At 40.0% G+C, this 21,482-nt stretch overlaps 1 protein-coding gene across 3 annotated transcripts in view; it reads right to left on the reverse strand.

The window, feature by feature from the left end:
- HIPK3 (homeodomain interacting protein kinase 3) overlaps positions 1 to 21,482 on the reverse strand; it is a 96,910-nt gene that overhangs the window by 57,351 nt on the left and 18,077 nt on the right. For 2 of the 3 annotated variants that reach the window (XM_082627303.1, XM_082627301.1), the window contains exon 2: positions 10,286 to 11,381. In XM_082627303.1, the coding sequence (XP_082483429.1) occupies positions 10,286 to 11,379 (1,094 nt within the window). In that variant the 5' untranslated portion in view covers positions 11,380 to 11,381. Of the gene's footprint in view, positions 1 to 10,285; positions 11,382 to 14,663; positions 14,712 to 21,482 lie in introns of all 3 variants that reach the window. The other variant, XM_082627302.1, reaches the window with a different exon arrangement.

Here is a 21,482-nt window from a genome sequence, read left to right on the forward strand (position 1 = left end):
TGTGAATTGGTACAGCCACTATGGAGAACAATATGGAAGTTCCCTAAAAAACTAAAAATAGAACTACCATATGATCCAGCAATCCCACTACTAGGCATATACCCTGAGAAAACCATAATTCAAAAAGAGACATGTACCAAAATGTTCATTGCAGCTCTATTCACAATAGCCCGGAGCTGGAAACAACCTAAGTGTCCATCATCGGATGAATGGATAAAGAAGATGTGGCACATATATACAATGGAATATTACTCAGCCATAAAAAGAAACGAAACTGAGCTATCTGTAATGAGGTGGATAGACCTAGAGTCTGTCATACAGAGTGAAGTAAGTCAGAAAGAGAAAGACAAATACCATATGCTAACACATATATATGGAATTAAAAAAAAAAAAATGTCATGAAGAACATAGGGGTAAAACGGGAATAAAGACACAGACCTACTGGAGAATGGACTTGAGGATATGAGGAGGGGGAAGGGTAAGCTGTGACAAAGCGAAAGAGAGGTATGGACATACATACACTACCAAACGTAAGGTAGATAGCTAGTGGGAAGCAGCCGCAGAGCACAGGGAGATCAGCTCGGTGCTTTGTGACCGCCTGGAGTGGTGGGATGGGGAGGGTGGGAGGGAGGGAGGGAGATGCATGAGGGAAGGGATGTGGGAACAGATGTATATGTATGACTGATTCACTTTGTTATAAAGCAGAAACTAATAAATAAATAAATAAATAAACTACTGGCTATATTCCCTGTGTTCTACAATATATCACTGTATCTTTATTTTATACATAGCAGTTTGTTCCTCTTAACCCCCTACCTCTATCTTGCCCCTCCCCCAACCCATCTCCCCAATGGTAATGACCAGTTTGTTCTCTATATCTGTCTGTTTCCTTTTTGTTATATTCACTAGTTTGATTTTTTAGATTTCACATATAAATAAGTGTTATCATACAGTATTGTCTTTCTCTGTCTGACTTATTTCACTTAGCATTATACCCTCTAAGTACATCCGTGTTGTTGCAATGGCAAAGTTTCAGTCTTTTTTATGGCTGAGTAGTATACCACTGTATGTATGTATGTGTATATGTATATACATATATATATATATATATATATATATATATATATATATATATATATACATATACACACATACATATACACACATACTGCAATGTGTGAACTTGAACTCTGGGCAAGAAAAAAGTCAACAGTAAGACAACTGGCAAAATCTGAATTAAGTCTATAAATAAGCTACTAGTACTAAATTGATTTTCATTTCCTCAAATCAAATAGTACTGAGCAGTTCAAACAGTTCATCAAATCAATAATACTGATATTAACCAATGATGATTCTGATTATTGCACTGGGGTTATGCAAGAGAAATGTCCTTATGTTTAAGAATACTGTGTATTCCTAAACATAAGGACATTTCTCTTATAATTATTTAGAGGTAAAGGGGCTTTACATCTAAAACTTGCTCTCAAACACTGTAACAACAGAAAAAATATACCTGTGTATCTGTATGTGTACACACACAGAAAAAGAATGAGTGATACGGGCTTCCCTGGTGGCACAGTGGTTAAGAATCCACCTGCCAATGCAGGGGACACGGGTTTGAGCCCTGGTCCGGGAAGATCCCGCATGCTGTGGAGCAACTAAGCCTGTGTGCCACCACTACTGAGCCTGCACTCTAGAGCCTGTAAGTCACAACTACTGAGCCCGTGTGCCACAACTACTGAAGCCTGCGTGCCTAGAGCCCGTGCTCCGCAACAAGAGGAGCTACCGCAATGAGAAGCTTGCACACCACAATGAAGAGTAGCCCCCGCTTGCTGCCACAACTAGAGGAAGCCCTTGCACAGCAACGAAGAAGGGAGGGAGGGAAGGAAGGAAGGGAGGGGGGAGGGGGAGGGAAGGAAGGAAGGGAGGGAGGGGGGAGGGGAGGGAAGGGAGGGAGGGGGAGGGGAGGGAGGGGAGGGAGGGAGGGGGAGGGGAGGGAGGGGAGGGAGGGAGGGGGAGGGGAGGGAGGGAGGGAGGGAGGGGAGGGAGGGGAGGGAGGGAGGGGGAGGGGAGGGAGGGAGGGAGGGGAGGGGAGGGAGGGAGGGGGAGGGGAGGGGGGGAGGGAGGGGGAGGGGAGGGGAGGGGGGAGGGGGAGGGGAGGGGAGGGGGGAGGGGGAGGGGAGGGGAGGAAGGGGAGGGGGGAGGGGGAGGGGAGGGGAGGAAGGGGAGGGGGAGGGGAGGGGAGGAAGGGGAGGGGGAGGGGAGGGAGGGAGGGAGGGAGGGGGAGGGGAGGGAAGGGGGGAGGGGGGAGGGAGGGGAGGAAGGGGGAGGGGGAGGGGAGGAAGGGGGAGGGGGAGGGGAGGGGAGGGGGAGGGGAGGGGGAGGGGGGAGGGGAGGGGAGGGGAGGGGAGGGGGAGGGGGAGGGGGAGGGGAGGGGGGGGGAGGGAGGGAGGGAGGGGGAGGGGAGGGGAGGGAGGGAGGGGGAGGGGAGGGGAGGAAGGGGAGGGGGAGGGGAGGGGAGGGGAGGGGAGGGGAGGGGAGGGAGGGAAGGGAGGGGGAGGGGAGGGAAAGAAAAGAAGAATGAGTGATAAAACTAGGGTGGTAAAATGCTTATATTTGGAGAATCTGCATATAATTCTTTGTACTATTTTTGCAACTTTTTTATGTCTAAAATTATTACAAAGTAAAAAGTTAAAAACCAAGATAAAACAAAAAAAGTAAGTATCCTGTTAGTCTCTCTCCCTGTTCTTTTCCCATTACTTTTTGGTTATCTACACATTAGATTGTAAACATCATAATGGTAGGGTCTATATTTTTGCTCCTCAATGTATAACCAGCACCCAGCACAATATTTTACACTTTGTAGGCACTAAATATTTTGAATGAAAGACTTAATCATGGGGCTATATTAGAGTTTTCTATTCACATATCTTTTCACTGAGGTCTCCATCAACTGATGAATGGATACATAAAATGTGGTATATCTATACAATGGAATTATTTGGCAACAACAACAAAAAAAGTGAAGTGTTGATACATGCTACAACATAGATGAATCTTGAAAACATTACACTAATTGGAAAAAAGCCAGTTAAAACAGACAACATAGGGGCTTCCCTGGTGGCACAGTGGTTGAGAGTCCGCCTCCCGATGCAGGGGACACGGGTTTGTGCCCCGGTCCGGGAAGATCCCACATGCCACGGAGCGGCTGGGCCCGTGAGCCATGGCCGCTGGGCCTGCACGTCCGGAGCCTGTGCTCCGCAACGGGAGAGGCCACAACAGTGAGAGGCCTGCGTACCGCAAAAGAAAAAAAAAAAAGAAAGAAAGAAACATACTGTATGATTACATTCATGAAATGTTTGGAAAATGCAAATCTGTAGGGACAGAAAGTAGATTTTTTGTTGCCTAGGGCTAGAGGTGGGAAGATTGTGGAAAGATGGCTAAAGAGTGCTGGGGAGCAGGGATCGGGATTCTTGAGCGGTAAGGAAAATGTTCTAAAATTGTGGTGATGGTGCATAACTGTGAATACACTAAAAGACAATGAATTGTACACTTTAAATGGGTAAAATTCATAGCATGTGATTTACAGCTCAATAAAGGTGTTTTTAAAAAAAAAAAACTTTAAGAGCTCTGTCAAAATTTTTATTTGAAGGCCTGATATAGTAGTAATCTATGACTGTGACCACAATGTATGGCACTGAAAACCACTTCATTATAGACTTTTGGAATCTTCTGTTAAAACTTCTGTTAAAACTAAACCCAGCTGACAACTTTTTGTCTAATAAAGATTCCTAAGCAAAAACAACTTTTATGATACAGAGAAGAAGCTGCCAGCAATTTCAGCCAATACTGAGCTCTAAGGTAAGGGTGAGTTTGTGAGAGAACACTCCTTAAGACTAGCCAATCCTGGGAATTCCCTGAAGGGACGTCCAGTGGTTAGGACTTGGCGCTTTCACTGCCGTGGCCTGGGTTTAATCCCTGGTCTGGGAACTAAGATCCCGCAAGCCAAAAACAAAAACAAAAAAGACTAGTCAATACTAAGTCCTTCTCTACTTTCAAGTCTCATTCAAGTCAAGGGTCATCTTTCCCCAGACATCCTCTCTGAACCCTCACATTAGGCTAAGGGCTCTCCTCTGGGTTCCCACAGCACCCTGCACACACTTCCACCCTAGAACTTCTTGAGACAAACTATTTTTCTTCCCCATTAAATGGAAACCATGTTTTATCTGTATCCCTAGCACCTAGCACAGTGCCAGCACACAAAAAGGGCTCAACAAAAATTGTGTTAATCTTGCGTTGTAAACTTGGACCTGTGCGAACTGTATAAGCCTCAGTTTTCTATTTGTTAAATAGGAATTCCACCAAGCGTCTATCTAAGAACACAGAGATTGAGACATGAGGAACAAACTAGGAATTATATGTAGAAGCACTTGAAAAAAGGATGCAGTATACATACACAATCTTCTGTTATTATAAAGTACCCTACATAAAATACTAGTTATTTTTTTATGGGTCATTCTGTGTGCCTTAACTTTGTTACAGGAACTTTGTCTTTGATACTTCAGGGTCTAAAAAGGCAGGAGGGGCTGGGAGTGCCCTAAACCAAAACTGATAAGCCTGAATTGTTTTTTACCATTACATATCTCTTTGTCAACTGTCACATGGAAAAGAGCAGCATTTACTTCAACAACTAATGCTAAAAATAAGTAGCAAAGAATACAACCACTATACAGGTTACTTTCCAGCCCACTTTCCTGTCTCTATGCTCTGAAATGACTCAGAACCACAGGCTAAAATTCTATATTTAAAAAAGAAGAAAAAGATATTTATGACCTGAATGTTGCCACCACACCTCATAAATACAGCACCTTCTGCTGCTAAAACCTTTTATGCATTCAAGAGCCCTACGTGTTCTTGACAGAAACCATACTCAGGCAGCTGAATTTAGAACATGCTGACCTTGAGCAAATCAATGCCCTTAGCATGTACTTCTGGCTTATATCACTACAAGAGCTAGACAGCCTCACCATCTATAGCAGTCAACAATTTCTGGCCACAATCCACTGTCTATTTTAAGATATCCCTACTATGTTTCTGTGTTGCACAGTTCAAAAAAATAGAATAACACATGAATCTGTGTTTAAATGCAAATCGTTTACTTTGGAACCTGGGCTATGTGTATTCCCACTGTGATTAGCTCAAAAATATTTAATTTGGTAAGTTTCACTTCCTGCTTTTTTTTTTTTAGCAATTAAAAAAAATTTTTTTTCTCTTTTCTTAATTAATTTATTTTTTAGCTGCGTTGGGTCTTCCTTGCTCCACGCGGACTTTCTCTAGTTGCAGCGAGCAGGGGCTACTCTTCATTGCGGTACACAGGCTTCTCATTGCGGTGGCTTCTCTTGTTGCAGAGCACAGGCCCTAGAGCACACAGGCTTCGGTAGTTGTGGCACGTGGACTCAGTAGTTGTGGCTCTCAGGCTCTAGGGCGCAAACTCAGTAGTTGTGGCGTGCAGGCTTAGTTGCTCCACGGCATGTGGGATCTTCCCAGACCAGGCCTCGAACCCGTGTCCCCTGCATTGGCAGGCAGATTCTTAACCACTGCACCACCAGGGAAGTCCCTCATTTTTTAAATACAATCTATTTTAAACAAAGAGTAAAAAAAAAAAATCAAGTATGAGACACTTCTGATTATTGCCTAATCAGGTTTATAACAAAAACTAAGGCAGAGGGACTTTCCTGGTGGTCCAGTGGTTGAGAATCTGCCTTCCAATGCACAGGACTGGGTTCGATCCCTGGTCAGAGAACTAAGATCCCACATGCCATGGGGCAACTAAGCCTACGCTGCAACTACTGAGCCCCTGCACCACAACTACAGAGCCCCCACACCCTGGAGCCTGCATGCCACAACTAGAAAGCCCATGCACCGCAAATACTAAGCCTGCACACTCTGGAGCCTGCATGCTGCAACTACTGAGCCCACGCACCACAACTAGAGAGAAGCCTGTGCACTGCAAGTAAAGATCCCACATGCCGCAACTAAGACCCAATGCAGTGTGATGAATTGGGAGATTGGGATTGACATATATACACTAATATGTATAAAATGGTTAACTAATAAGAACCTGCTGTATAAAAAAATAAATTAAATAAAATTCAAAAAAAAGACCCAATGCAGCCTTAAATAAATAGATAAACAAATAAATATTTTAAAAAAAAACTAAGGCAGAATTGACAAAGCTCCAAATAAAAAGTACAAATACTGAAAAATAATGGTTACCTGCTATTTTTATGCAAAGTTATACTAGACATTAAAACACTAGCTGAGAACTTCCCTGGTGGTGCAGTGGTTAAGAATCCTCCTGCCAATGCAGGGGACATGGGTTCAAGCCCTGGTCTGGGAAGATCCCACATGCCGCGGAGCAACTAAGGCTGTGTGCCACAACTACTGAGCCCACGTGCCACAACTACTGAAGCCCGTGCACCTAGAGCCCGTGCTCCACAACAAGAGAAGCCACTGCAATGAGAAACCTGCACACCGCAACAAAGAGTAGCCCCTGCTCACCACAACTAGAGAAAGTCCGTGCACAGCAACAAAGACCCAATGCAGCCAAAAATAAATGAAATAATATAATTTAAAAAAAAACTAGCTGATTAAGGGCTATATTACATTTTCACCAATCTACCATAATATTTACAAACTCTTCTAACTCTTGATCCAACTGACATAAACTCCATTCTTAAATTTTTGTTATCCAAGCAACACCAACTACTGTTTTTACATATAAGAGCCTCATTTATTTTTTTATCTAAAAACAGAACCTGTAATTTAGCAACTGTATAGCTTCTGAAATTCAGGTAAATTACTTACTTGAAATGTATGTATAAAAACAAATTAGAAACTACTAGTTGTACTTAGCAATTATTCATAGCTTATTTTTCTATTCCCAAAAGAGGCTAATGTTTGTGCAAAGACCTAATGCTAAAAACCAATATCATAAAATATTTAGTGTCTTAGATTGCTTTTTAAAGGATTTCCTTTACTCTCTTGAAACATTTAATAAACAGGTCATCTCAAGTATAAAAAATAAAGCTCCTTTTTACTCTCATCCAAAAGATTTCAAATAACGAAAAGGAGTCTAGGTATCACACATAACTACATCTGATATGCCGAATAATGCAGGACCAAAATATAATGAAGTCATTTACTAACAAGTGAACTAAAAATAGAGCCCAAGCAGCTGGAGCCTGGGGGTTTATATAATATGCTAGCTGAGTTCTAAAAGCTCCTAAGACAAAATCCACAGAATACAAAGGCAAGAGGGAAACAACACCATTCCTCTCATGCTGTTAAATCAGATATTAAAATAATTTTTCCAGAAAAATATTAACTAAAAGCTAATCTTGTGTTACATTAAATTGAAAAAAATTGTCAAGAGCACAGAGGATCAAATAAGTCTAATTACAGGAGATGTCAATTAAGACTCACTACAGTGCCACACTACAATACCTTTTAAACCATCTAAAAGGTTTTAAGGGACTTCCCTGGTGGCGCAGTGGTTAACGATCCACCTGCCAATGCAGGGAATGCGGGTTCAATCCCTGGTCCGGGAAGAGCCCACATGCCGCGAGCAACTAAGCCCATGTGGCACAACTACTGAGCCTGTGCTCTAGAGCCGAAGAGCCACAACTACTGAGCCCGCACGCCACAACTACTGAAACGTACGCACTCTAAGGCCCGCATACACAACTACTGAGCCCATGTGCTGCAACTACTAAAGCCCGCCTGCCTAGAGTCCATGCTCCGCAACAAGAGAAGCCACCTCAATGAGAAGCCCACACACCACAGCGAAGAGCAGCCCCCGCTCGCCTCAACTAGAGAAAAGCCTGCACACAGCAACAAACCCAACACAGCCAAAAAATAAAAATAAATTAAAAACAGATTTTTTAATAAATGTTTTAAATTTTTTTAAATAAAAAATAAATTAAAAAATAAATAAAAGGCTTTAAGAACAGTATCTAGCACTCTAATACTAAAAATTATAACATCAGGAATATAAAGGGTAAATTAGGCTATATTCCTAATTTCTAACATATATTTTAGTAAACTTAATTATCACCAAGTGACATAAATGTGGGTTTCCTTCTGATAAACTATTAATGGTAGAACATATGTTTGGAGCTGATTTTTGTAGTAGCTAATTTCTGCTTTATCTTGTCCTGGGTACTAAGGCATATATTTGCAAGAAGCTAATCAGGGTGAGAGGTATAGTACAAAGGCAGATGCAATGCCAGAAAATAACTACCCCGTGTTGGGCCTAAATATATAATCCTCATGTTCTAACAATTTCCAACAATAAAGTGCATGTGTTCATCTATTTACTAACTTATTAATAATGGCCAATATTGGCAGATCCTATATCTGCCCACTGTGCTGGGGCTCGTGGGGCTCCAGAATACATCAAGATGATAAACTCATTTAGGCTGAAATGAAAAGAATTTCCCCAAATTATAAGACTATGAATCCAGGGACTTCCCTGGTGGTGCAGTGGTTAAGAATCCGCCTGCCAATGCAGAGGACACAGGTTCGAGCCCTGGTCCGGGAAGATGCCACATGCCACCGAGCAACTAAGCCCATGAGCCACAACTACTGAGACTGCACTCTAGAGCCCGCGAGCCACAACTGCTGAGCCCGCACGCCTAGAGCCCGTGCTCTGCAACGAGAGAAGCCACCACAATGGGAAGCCTGCGCACTGCAACGAAGAGTAGCCCCCACTCATCGCAACTAGAGAAAGCCCGCACACAGCAACGAAGACCCAACGCAGCCAAAATAAATTTAAAAAAAAAAGACGATGAATTCAAAAACATTTACAAACTAAAGACAATATTTTGAATCACAGTAATCATTAGCTACCCTCAAGACCATCTATTGTACTCCAGGCTAGCATTAATCATGACACTGTAGTACACAGAAATTATTTTCTTCTTCAAATTCCACCCATAGCACCAACACCAAGACAACATTTACCTAAAGCATAGATGGAAAGACCATAATAAAACTTATGAAAAAGTGGCCTGAACATTTGAGGCAGCCATGGAAGTGTGTTTAAATCTTAAAATCACTAATCTGAATTTTATAACTTTTCTAAATGTTCAGTTACATCAGATGTGTCATTAAAAAGCTAGCTCTCTTAAGTGCTGAAAAATGCCCAAAGATATGTACAAAAATTACTATAAACCTTTTCTCAATATTTAGACTTCTGTTTAATCGTCACTGATCACCTATCATTCCTTCAGGTTCTCTATTAACAATAAAAATAACCAATGTCGGGCTTCCCTGGTGGCGCAGTGGTTGAGAGTCCGCCTGCCGATGCAGGGGACACGGGTTCGTGCCCCAGTCCGGGAATATTCCGTGGCCGCTGAGCCTGCGCATCCGGAGCCTGTGCTCCGCAACAGGAGAGGCCACAACAGTGAGAGGCCCGCGTACCGCAAAAATAAAAAATAAAAAATAACCAATGTCTTTAACACAGAACTTTGCAGTAGGAATTTCTATTCTGCTTGAGCAGATTTTATGCCCAAATTTTTTTCTTTTTAATATGAGTTCACTTGTTCCCTCTGTCCTTTGTTTCTTTTCCTGCCTTCTCTTGTGTTTTTTGGGGTTTTCGTTACATCGTTTTTGGAGTATAATTGCTTTACAATGTTGTGTTAGTTTTTACTGTACAACAAAGTGAATCAGCTATATGTATACATATATCCCCATATCCCCTCCCTCTTGTGTCTCCCTCCCACCCTCCCTATCCCACCCCTCTAGGTGGTCACAAGCTGATCTCCCTGTGCTACGCAGCTGCTTCCCACTAGCTATCTATTTTATGTTTGGTAGTGTATATATGTCCATGCCACTCTCTCACTTCGTCCCAGCTTCCCCTTCCCCACCTGTGTCTTCAAGTCCATTCTCTACGTCTGCGTCTTTATTCCTGTCCTGCCCCTAGGTTCTTCAGAACCTTTTGTTTTTTTAGATTCCATATATATGTGTTAGCATACGGTATTTGTTTTTCTCTTTCTGACTTACTTTACTCTGTATGATCGTCTCTAGGTCCATCCACCTCACCACAAATAACTCAATTTCGTTCCTTTTTACGTATGCCTAGATTTTTAAAACCTCAAGCCTAAACTGAACTTATCTTGATCTCTATTTATCCAAAGCAGTCTTTTTCACCACATACACACACAAAATTATTTCATTCAGCAAAAATTCAACATCAAATAACCAAAAAATAGTTGTCACCTACCTGTAGTACCGAGATTGCAGATATGTTGAACAAACAGTCTTTGATACGTGACTGGCAGACCCAAAGTCTATTACTTTAACCCTATATGGCTGTCGAACAGGATCCACCAACATAATATTCTCTGGTTTGAGGTCTGCGTGAATTAAACCAAGACTTTTCAATTTTTTCAGTGCAGTGGCCACTTGCTGAAGAATGGGTCGAATTACTTTTAGTGGCAGAGGACTGAACTTATTTTGTTTCAGAAAGTCATACAAGTTTTGTTCCAGCATCTCAAAGACTAAACAAGTATGGTTACGGTGCTGAAAGCATTCATAAGCTCGTACAAAGTTATATTCATCAGCATTTTCAGTACTGAGCCTTGCTAATATGCTCACTTCTATCTGACCTTGACGTGCATAAGAAGGGTGGTTCTTCAAAATTTTGATTGCTACAATTTCATTTGTCCCTCTTTTCCAGCATTTGACTACCTGGCCAAAAGTGCCTCGACCAAGAAAATCAAGGACTTCATAAGTATTTTTCATGGAGCATAAGACTTCATGCTGTACTAACTGATAGTCACCTTCTCCAGTGGTACAATTCTGTTTTGTTCCTGTGGTAGCTGTCACAACTGTCACTGGATTTCCCATGTTGGTTTGCAACATTGCAGGAAGTATGGACAACTCATCCACAATCTGCATTGCGCTATGATTATCCAACTCCTCACTCTTGCGCTTCAATCCACATCGCTGGGGGCCTTCTAGGAAGTTCAACCTGTGTCGCCACGCCCCAATCTGAGGTGCCTCCACTTGAGTTTGCTGCGCCTGAGCTGCTATAACCTTTGTAGCACCCGCGGTGCTTTTTAAAACAACAGCACTTGTCTGCAATGAAAGGTTGTGTCCCCGAGGTCTGTTAAATGGTATCTTTGTCTGAAAAGCACTACCCTTCGCGGGAGGATGAGAATTTCCAACGTTTCTACCATTCACATAGGTCCGTGGATAGTTTCTTTCCTGGAATACACAACTGCTTGGCTCTACTTTGAGTTTCTTCACACTACAAAAGGCACTTGACTGAGTTTGATAAATATACGGTGGGTAGACCAAGACTTGTGAGGCCATACCTGCAAAAGAAAAAAAGGGCCATGTTAGCTACAAAATTTTAATTTTTTAAATCTCATGAAGAAAACATTTAAGGATCAAGTCCATGATTTATAAAAATAGTTAAATTCCATTAAGATTTTTTCCCCTTGGAGGAAAAAAACATTTTCAATGTTCCATTTTAGTTACTTAGTACTTCAGATATTTTGTGTACTGCATGAAAGGTCGGGACTAAACAGCTGAGTGCATTCATTTAATCAACAAATATTTACTGCTAAGCTACAATGGCCAAGATATGCCCTAAGCACTATACCAACCATTTTCCCTCCAAAAGAAAAGGTACAGATCCTTAAACTGTACACATTTGGCAAAAGTAAAACATTCTATTACCAATATATCATTTATGAACCAATGACCAAAACCGAAAATATATATTACATAAATGTAGTTACATTCCATAAACCTAAAGCTCCAGAACTGCCTCAGGGAGAAAAAAAAAATCAATTGTAAAAATAAGTATGTAAGCCAGATAGAGTTCGTTTTCACAATGTCCTCTTTACTTAACGTCATTTTCCACATCCACTCTTGTAGCAAACTCCTTTACATTCAAATCAAAGTGATACATTTTTTTTCTTTTGGCTTGTGGGATCTTAGTTCTCCAACCAGGGATTGAACCCAGGCCCTCAGCAGTGAAAGCACTGAATCCTAACCAGGGAATTTCTGAGACAATACCTTTTTTTTTTTTTTTAGACTTTCTATTTTATATTGGAGTATAGGTGATTAACAATGTTGTGTTGGTTTCAGGTTTACAGCAAAGTGATTCAGTTATACATATACATGTATCTATTCTTTTTCAAATTCTTTTCCCATTTATGTTGTTACATAATATTGAGCAGTGTTCCCTGTGCTATACAGTAGGTCCTTGTTGGTTATCCGTTTTAAGTATAGCAGTATATACATGTCAATCCCAAACTCCCTAACTATCCATTCCCCCCTGGTAATCATAAGTTCATTCTCTAAGTCTGTGAGTCTGTTTCTGTTTTGTAAATAAGTTCATCTTTTTTTTTTTTTTAGATTCCACATGTAAGCGATATCTTACGATATTTCTCTTTCTGACTTACTTCACTCAGTATGACAATTTCCAGGTCCATCTATGTTGCTGCAAATGGCATTATTTCGTTCTTTTTAATGGCTGAGTAATATTCCATTGTACAATACCTTCTTGTTGAAGCCTTGCCTGGAACACCCACACTCACCACTCACTCTCCAGGCAGAACTGGGCATTCAGTGCTCTCGTAAAAGCTTACATATTCCTCTAATTAGCATTCATGATATGACATGCCTGACATTACATTGTAACTGTCAGCACATACAACAGTCTTTCACACTAGATCTGAAACAAAGTGCTCATAATATAGAGTTGGTTTTCAATAAATGTTGGTTGGTTGAATTAACTTCAAAATATTTCTGTTCTCCACAATTTAAAAATCTGTATCATATTCTGGGCAGTCTCCTACTATTTTAACAAATCAAACATCAATTCTTTAACTCAAAAACAACAGATTGCCATCACTATATGTAATATATATAATATTTAAAATAATAAGAGCTACCACCTACTATGCAACAGTTGAACAAATGCTTTATTTGCAGTATTTTATTTAGTCCCAATTTGCTGTTAAGGAAACTAAAGCTCAGAGGGACTAGGTAATTGGTTCAAAGTCACATACCTAGGGTGTAGTAAAAGGAGCAGGAAAATACAATGCCACTTCAGGTAAAAGGCATAAATTTATGCCTCCTTCAACTTCATAAACAATTCTTGTTACAACCTACCACTTTCCTAAGTTGACCTGGCTTTGGCAAGAAATCAGCTACAAAACCTTATTACACAAATTAAGACTTGCTGTCCAATGTGTAAGAGAAAATCGTAAATTGAAATCCTGGAGTTCCAAACCTTTTCATCCATTTTCTTCAAATCTTGTTGGCATCTATTCTATACTTTTACTCAGGGGAGGTTTCAAAACTCCACCAATTATCATCTTTTTAATGAGGCAAAGCCACATCAAAAACTCCTTCTAAACATATCAAGTTCACTCTCTAACTCACTTAACACTGTGAAGCTCCCCAACCTCATCTTCAACAACTTAACATTATCATGATTCTCCTTATTTCAAAGCACTTCTGTGACCCACACCCATAGAAAGACACAATGACAGATGACGAAACTCACAAACAAGAGTTTCTAAAACAGCTCTTATAAATATACTAATGGATTTAAAGAAGAACATGAACATAAACAGGAGACACGTGAAAATCATTTTAAAAATGGAACTGGTGAGCCTGGAGAACCCTACATACCATACATAGATGGTGGGAAAGAAATTTGGCAATACCTAACAAAATTGCAAATGGATATGTTTTCTGATCAAGAATCAGATAACTCAGATACAGTACAAGACACTCATGCAGCACTGTTTGTAAGGAAACACAACACTGGAAACAACCTAAGCATCCATCCAAAAGGCATCAGTTAGATACACTTTGATACACAGACCAACCAGAGTCTTAAAAAAAACAATGAAAACAATCTTTTTACCCTGCTATAACCTGATTCCCAATATTGTTACATGAAAAAGGCAACATTCAGAAAAATGTGTATTTTACAACAGATATTACCATGTGTGTTTAATTAATAAGGGGAATTATATTATCAATATTTTTGCACATACGTTAATACGTGTACATATATAAAGAAGTTGTAGGTTTCTCTGCCTTAGAGAAGAATAACAAGAATACTGGAGGCAATGAGAAAGATTGACTTTACACCGTACGTCCTTTTTACCACCTTATTTTTTACTATGTACCTGTATTACCTGTTCAAAAAAGTTTTTTAATCATCTGGGAAACCTATTAAAACATACAGATGAAACAATTTCAAGACGAAATAATATATCTGGGATATGTTTCAAAATAACAGATAAAGTGGATGGGGATACAGATAAAATGAAATTAGCCATAAATCATTCATCATAGGAGCTTGATAGTGAATAAAAAGGGGTTCATTATACTATCTTATCTACTTTTGAATATGTATACATTTTTCCTTAATAAAAAGTTAAGTAAGGGACTTCCCTGGTGGGCCACTGGGTAAGACTCCGCACTCCCAATGCAGGGGCCCGGGATCAATCCCTGGTTAGAGAACTAGATCCCACACACATGGCGCAACTAAGAGTTCGCATGCTGCAACTAAGAGTCCACATGCCGCAACTAAGAAGTCTGCATGCCGTATTCAAGATCCCACATACCGCAACTAAACACGCCACAACGAAGATCCCGCGTGCCACACTAAGACCCTGCACAGACAAAATAAATAAATAAATAATTTTAAAAAATGTTTAAGAACAAAAAGTTAAGTAAACATATATTTAAAACTCCAGAAAAATTCTGATTCAGTAAATCTGTGGTGAGGTTCAGGTATCTGTATGTATACAAGTTCCCAAGGCCATTTATTGACAGATTCACAACTATTCACACTATTGAGAACCAATGATCTCATCTGTACAAAACCCTAGGCAAATTCAAGTCCTACCACTTCAGGGCCCTCAAGTCTGAAAAATCAGGATGAAGTCCTAGGGAATAAAATGCATACCACGCTAGGCCAATCCATGCCATGTTAAATAAAGGTGTTATGTGAACAACAGCTGAGATCCAGGTAATTGACCTAGAGATTTTTTTTTTTAAAACTACTGCAATTTCTGAATCCAGCTGTCCCTACCTTTTCTTTTCCAACATGCCAAGCTGGAAGGCAAACAGCCCAAAGGTTCCAACCAGGGCCAACTAAAGAAAGCTTAGAAAAAGTAATTACCCCTCACCAACCACTGTACTCTGTGGGACCAATCTCAAAGGAAACTTTAGAAAATAAACACGGGGTAGGAATGTCACATAATTTACATAGCACATAAGAAGAAGTGGATGAGGGGGTAATGCTGGAGATAGTTGTTATAACAGACCACAAGAAAAGAACTCTAAATTACTAATCAACTTGACTACTGTGACTCCCTACCACAGGTATTAAGTCTTTCCCTTCTCCCACACTCCATCAGATTAACTCATGACCTGAGAAGAGTATCTTATACTTGGTGTTTATGGATTTTACAGAGTATAGTTAGTATTCCAAGAAGCTGCTGAAGTCCATAGTCCAAAACACTGATTCAGTACAATACTACATATTGCCTATTATTTTTCATTGCAATATATACTGTTATACTAATGCAGTTATATTTCATGACTTTATCATTTGTTCTTACCAACTGACTAAGAAATGAAGTTTTGAAATACCACCCTTTTGTGAGCTGGAGCTGCCTATAAAATCACTCCAAGGACAGTCAAGACTCCTGTTAGGGACTTCCCTGGTGGCACAGTGGTTAAGAATCCACCTGCCAATTCAGGGGACAAGGGTTCGAGCCCTGGTCCGGGAAGATCCCACATGCCGTGGAACAACTAAGCCTGTGAGCCACAACTACTCAGCCTGTGTGCTGCAATTACAGAAGCCCACGCTCCCAGAGCGCACGCTCCGCAACAAAAGAAGCCACCGCAATAAGAAGCCTGCACACCGCAAGGAAGAGTAGCCCCCGCTCGCCTCAACTAGAGAAAGCCCACGCACAGCAATGAAGACCCAATGCAGCCAAAAATAAATAAATAAATAAATAAAATTTATTAAAATAAAAAAAGACTCCTGTTAGAGCAACTGTTAAGTTTCCATTCCTCAGGCTTAATAATCTCAGGTACTTTAATAGGCCTTATTTTTCCAAGCCTCTAAAAAACTTTAAGACTCATCTGAATTCTATTCAAATTCTTCACATCCTTTTACAATTACCAAAACAGCAATGTAACCAATGTTGATAACTAAACTACCACTAACCATAAAGATATGGTTTCTTCTTTTTTTTTTTTTCTTATTACACATAATATCAGGCCTTCTGAAAACGGAGGGAGGTAGCAGAGATAGAAATACTTTGACTATCTTATATTCAGTTTATTAGCCAATATCAAAGTTCTGGATCATTTCCTGCCAAACTTATACATAGCCCTATATGTAATCAGGTTCTTCTTTAAAATATCCTGTGATATCACAAATACATTTAATTAAAGGTAAATAATGCCTTGCATTCTCCTCACTCAACTTTCTTCTTCTACTTGTTCAAATCTCAATTTTTTAACTTTTTTTCCTTAAAAAACTGTGGTAAAATATACATACATAACATAAAATTTATCATTTTTAAGTGCACAGCTCAGTGGCATTAAGGTCATTCACACTGTTGTGCAACCATCACCATTATCCACCTCCAGAACTAAAACTAAAACAACTGTCCATTGTCCCCTCCCACTAGCCCCTGGCAACCACCTTTCTACACTCTGTATCTACAAATTTGACTACTCTAGGTACCTCATATAAGTTTAATTATACAATATTTGTCCTTTTATAACTGGCTTATTCCACTCAGCATGTCTTCAAGGTTCATCCACGTTGCAGCATGTGTCAGAATTTCCTTCCTTTTCAACGCTAAGTAATTTCCCATTGCATGTTTATGCCATATTTTGTTTATCCATTCCATCATCAAAAGATATTTGGGTTGCTTCCACCATTCAACTATTGTGGCTAATGCAGCTGTGAACATGGATGTACAAACATCTCTGCAAGACCTTGTTTGCAATTCTTTTGTATATATAGCCAGAAGCAGAATTGCTGGATTATATGGTAATTCCTTTGTTTTTCGTTTTGTTTTGTTTTAGGTCGCACCACACAGGTTACAGGATCTTAGTTCCCCAACCAGGGATCGAACCCGTGAGCTCGGCAGTGAAAGTGCGGAGTCCTAACCACTGGACCACCAGGAAATTACTATGGTAATTCCTTTTTTTTTTTTTTTGCAGTACGCGGGGCTCTCACTGTTGTGGCCTCTCCCGTTGCGGAGCACAGGCTCCGGACGCACAGGCTCAGCAGCCATGGCTCACGGGCCTAGCCGCTTTGCAGCATGTGGGATCTTCCTGGACCGGGGCACGAACCCATGCCCCCTGCATCGGCAGGCGGACTCTCAACCACTGCGCCACCAGGGAAGCCTGGTAATTCCATTTTTAATTCGAGGAATCACTAGACTGTTTCCCATAGCTGCACCATTTTACACTCCAACCAGTAGTGCACAAGGGTTCCAATTTCTCCACATCCCTGCCAATGCTTGTTATTTTCTTCTTTCTTCTTTTTTAACAATAGCCATACTAACGGGTATGAAGGGGTATCTTATTGTGATTTTCAAATCTCCAATTTTTTAAATCTGATTCTTCATCAATACTGGCTACACTAACACTTAGAGCTTGATGTCATCAGTAGCTATAACACGTAAACTTTGTATTTTTTCATTTGAGTTACTGATGAATATTAAACATTACACTTAAGACTAAGCTCTACAGAAACCAATTCCCAAGTGATCACTGAACAAACCCCCTTCTTTCAGACCATCACTGAAAAGTATAGAAATTATTAAATTACTAAGAACATCAAGTTTTAGGGACTTCCCTGGTGGCGCAGTGGTTAAGAATCCGCCTGCCAATGCAGGGGACACAGGTTCAAGCCCTGGTCCGGAGGATCTCACATGCGGCAGAGCAACTAAGTCCACGCACCACAACTACTGAGCCTGCACTCTGGAGCCCACGCGCCACAACTACTGAGCCCACGCGCCACAACTACTGAAGCCCGCGTGCCTAGAGCCCATGCTCCGCAACAAGAGAAGCCACCGCAATGAGAAGCCCACGCACCGCAACGAAGAGTAGTCCCCGCTCACCACAACTAGAGAAAGCCCACGGACAGCAATGAAGACCCAACGCAGCCATAATTAATTAATTAATTAATTAATTAATTAATTAATTAAAAACAAGTTTTAAATTAAGATACAAATAAGGAAATGTGATCAGTATTGAAGATTTCTAAAGATCTACAAGAAGAAATAAATCAAAACAAAACAAAACCCTTTTAAAAACACAGGAAAAATGTTTCCTTTAACTAAAGAGAGGCTCAGGGCACTAAAAGATTATCTCATAATAAACAGGGATAAAAGACCAAAACATTAAATACATAGCCAGTACTACACAATTTAAAAAAAAGACTGTCAATACAACAAACAAAAAAGTCAGCTCAATGAACATTACCTTAGGGAATATTTTCATTCAACTGGAAATCAGCAAACAGCTACACTAGATCAAGGTAAACAACTGATTCTGTTACATAAAAACCCTGCATTAAGATTTCTTTTCTAACATAAAAAAAAAAAAGATTTCTTTTCTGAACACACCTATCAACTCTGTTTCCAGGATATACTAAAATAAGTAGACACAAGTACAGTTCACTTTCAAAAGTGAACTTATTACCACTCTTTAAAGGGAGACAGAATGGAACAGGAAACAAAAATAAAGTTGAGACTCTTTTATCAGGTAAAACGTACAAATGTACCTTTAATCTACCAGCTTCAAAGCTAAGAGCTAAAGAATCATCCTGTTCAAACAGTAATGGTATCATGTCTACACAGCTAGAGTAGTACTAAATTCACTAATGGAATAATGTGTTTTTAGTCAAATCACACAAATACACACTAATTGCCTTTCAGCAATGATTACAACTGCCTTTCAGCATGCTATGATTAGCATGAGACAAAAAGACTGAAATGTACTTCGTAAAAACTCAGTGAGCATGCTAAAAAACAAATAAAACAACAACACCCCACACACACAAGCCAGTGCTTCTTGACCTACTACCAAGTCCTCATCATCCTATTCTGGTCTTTATTGGATCCAGTCACCTCTTATAATCCTCTTTCCTTCCCTCAGCTCAATTAAACCCCAAGGTCTGACCTGCCCACATCAACACAGCACTTCACATTCTGTCCTCAAAATATTATCTCTTCCTTTGATCTACCATCTCCTTCTGATTATCTCCCACCACACAAACTCCCAATATTCCTTGCTAAATTCTAGTTCCTCTCCTTCTAGTAAAACAGATTCAAAATTAACACTTCTCTTATGTAACACACAAAAATATTTTTAAAGATGCTTAGGAGCAAAAGAACCCAAAATTCTAAATCTGAATACAGTAGCTCTCAATCTTTTTCCTGAAACATTTCAGGTATGATGAACTTTGAAGAAGTGAAGCACTTTAGGGGAGGTAGTATTAAAGGGCAAAACTTCTTCAGAGAAGTAAAAGTACTTTGGGGAAGGTGGTCTTCACAAAAGCATTTTTATTAACACATGCAAATGAAGTAATTTAGTCATTCTAAGAAAGGAGGTTTGTACATCATTAGAATGACTTTCAAAACTGCAGAAAATCTTGGGCTTCCCTGGTGGCGCAGTGGTTAAGACTCTGCCTGCCAATGCAAGGGACACGGGTTCGAGCCCTGGTCCGGGAAGATCCCACATGCCGCGGAACAACTAAGCCCGTGCGCCACAACTACTGAGCCCGCGTGCCACAACTACTGAAACCTGCACGCCTAGAGCCTGTGCTCCACAAGAGAAGCCACGACAATGAGAAGCTCGCACACCGCAAGGAAGAGTAGCCCCCGCTCACTGCAACTAGAGAAAGCCCGCGCACAGCAACAAAGACCCAACACAGCCAAAAATTAATTAATTAATTAATTTAAAAAAAAACCTGCAGAAAATCTTTTGCAAAACAGCAGGGTCAACCTACTTCATCTAGGTAGTGGGCCAAAGAGAAATGATGCCGTTCTTACACTACTTCTGCATTCCTCACAAAGTCTAGCACACAGTTAAATGAATAAAGAAAGCCTCAAGCTATTATCGTCTCAAACCTTTTCACTTATTTTTTATATGATATTGAAAACACCAGCTTTATCACAACTCTTAATTTCTGTACAAATGGCTATGTCTTGGATTCATAAGGTCTGACAAGCAAAGAGATCAAAGGAGATAGAAGGAAATCCTCAAGGTAACAATACTGTCCATAATCTAGTTTCATGTAAATAATAAATTGTTCCAGCTTGGTTTATCCATAGACTTTAAGATTTTGCTTTCATGAATATACTTAGAAAAAGTTACATTTTTTCCATTTTTAAGATATTTTCAGGCACATGAATATTTTCAAAGGATATTAAGACATTACAATAAAGTTTCATTCAGAATCATTTTTTTGATACTTGTAACTGGACACAATGCAAACAATATCAGAATTTCATTTCTGTTTCAACTGAAAATTTGTCATCATTTTATTGAGGGATAAAAGGACATTTTTCTTAAGAGCTTTAAAACTGAAAGGCATCAAATATAGAGAAGAATGTTAAAAACAAATATCACACTTTTACTTAGAGTGACTGAACAAAGCTATAAATTGCACTACTATTTGTTACTGTAATGCCCCTTTAACCATTTTATCTTGGATTAGTTCATAAATATAACTTTAAATTAACGTTAGTTTGTTGTATATATTTGTTGTATATATTTCCCCAAAAAATCAGCTCCTGAAATAATTATGGTGATACCACAAATGAAAACCTGTATTATTTGGACTGAAGTTTAAATTCCTACTAACTGACCTAATTTTCAACGTATTGTTCAAATGATAAATGAGTTAATAATCTATGAAAGTTACATCAAATTCACTTTTTTTTTTTTTAAGAAGATGTTGGGGATAGGAGTTTATTAATTAATTTATTTATTTTTGCTGTGTTGGGTCTTCGTTTCTGTGCGTGGGCTTTCTCTAGTTGTGGCAAGCGGGGGCCACTCTACATCGCGGTGCACAGGTCTCTCATTATCGCGGCCTCTCTTGTTGTGGAGCACAAGCTCCAGAAGCGCAGGCTCAGTAGTTGTGGCTCACGGGCCTAGTTACTCCTCAGCATGTGGGATCTTCCCAGACCAGGGCTCGAACCCATGTACCCTGCATTAGCAGGCAGACTCTCAACCACTGCGCCACCAGGGAAGCCCCAAATTCACTTTTTTAATGTCTCATAGCTACATCCACTGTGATTATCAAATAATGTTTTCATATATTTTAATTCTACCTTTACCATACTTATCCCTGACAACAGATGGTTGGCCTCGTTCTCAGGTTGCAAGTTTGAAGTTTAAAG

Source organism: Mesoplodon mirus, assembly GCF_964341445.2.
Source record: "Mesoplodon mirus genome assembly, chromosome: 7".
Taxonomy (NCBI): Eukaryota; Metazoa; Chordata; class Mammalia; order Artiodactyla; family Ziphiidae; genus Mesoplodon; species Mesoplodon mirus.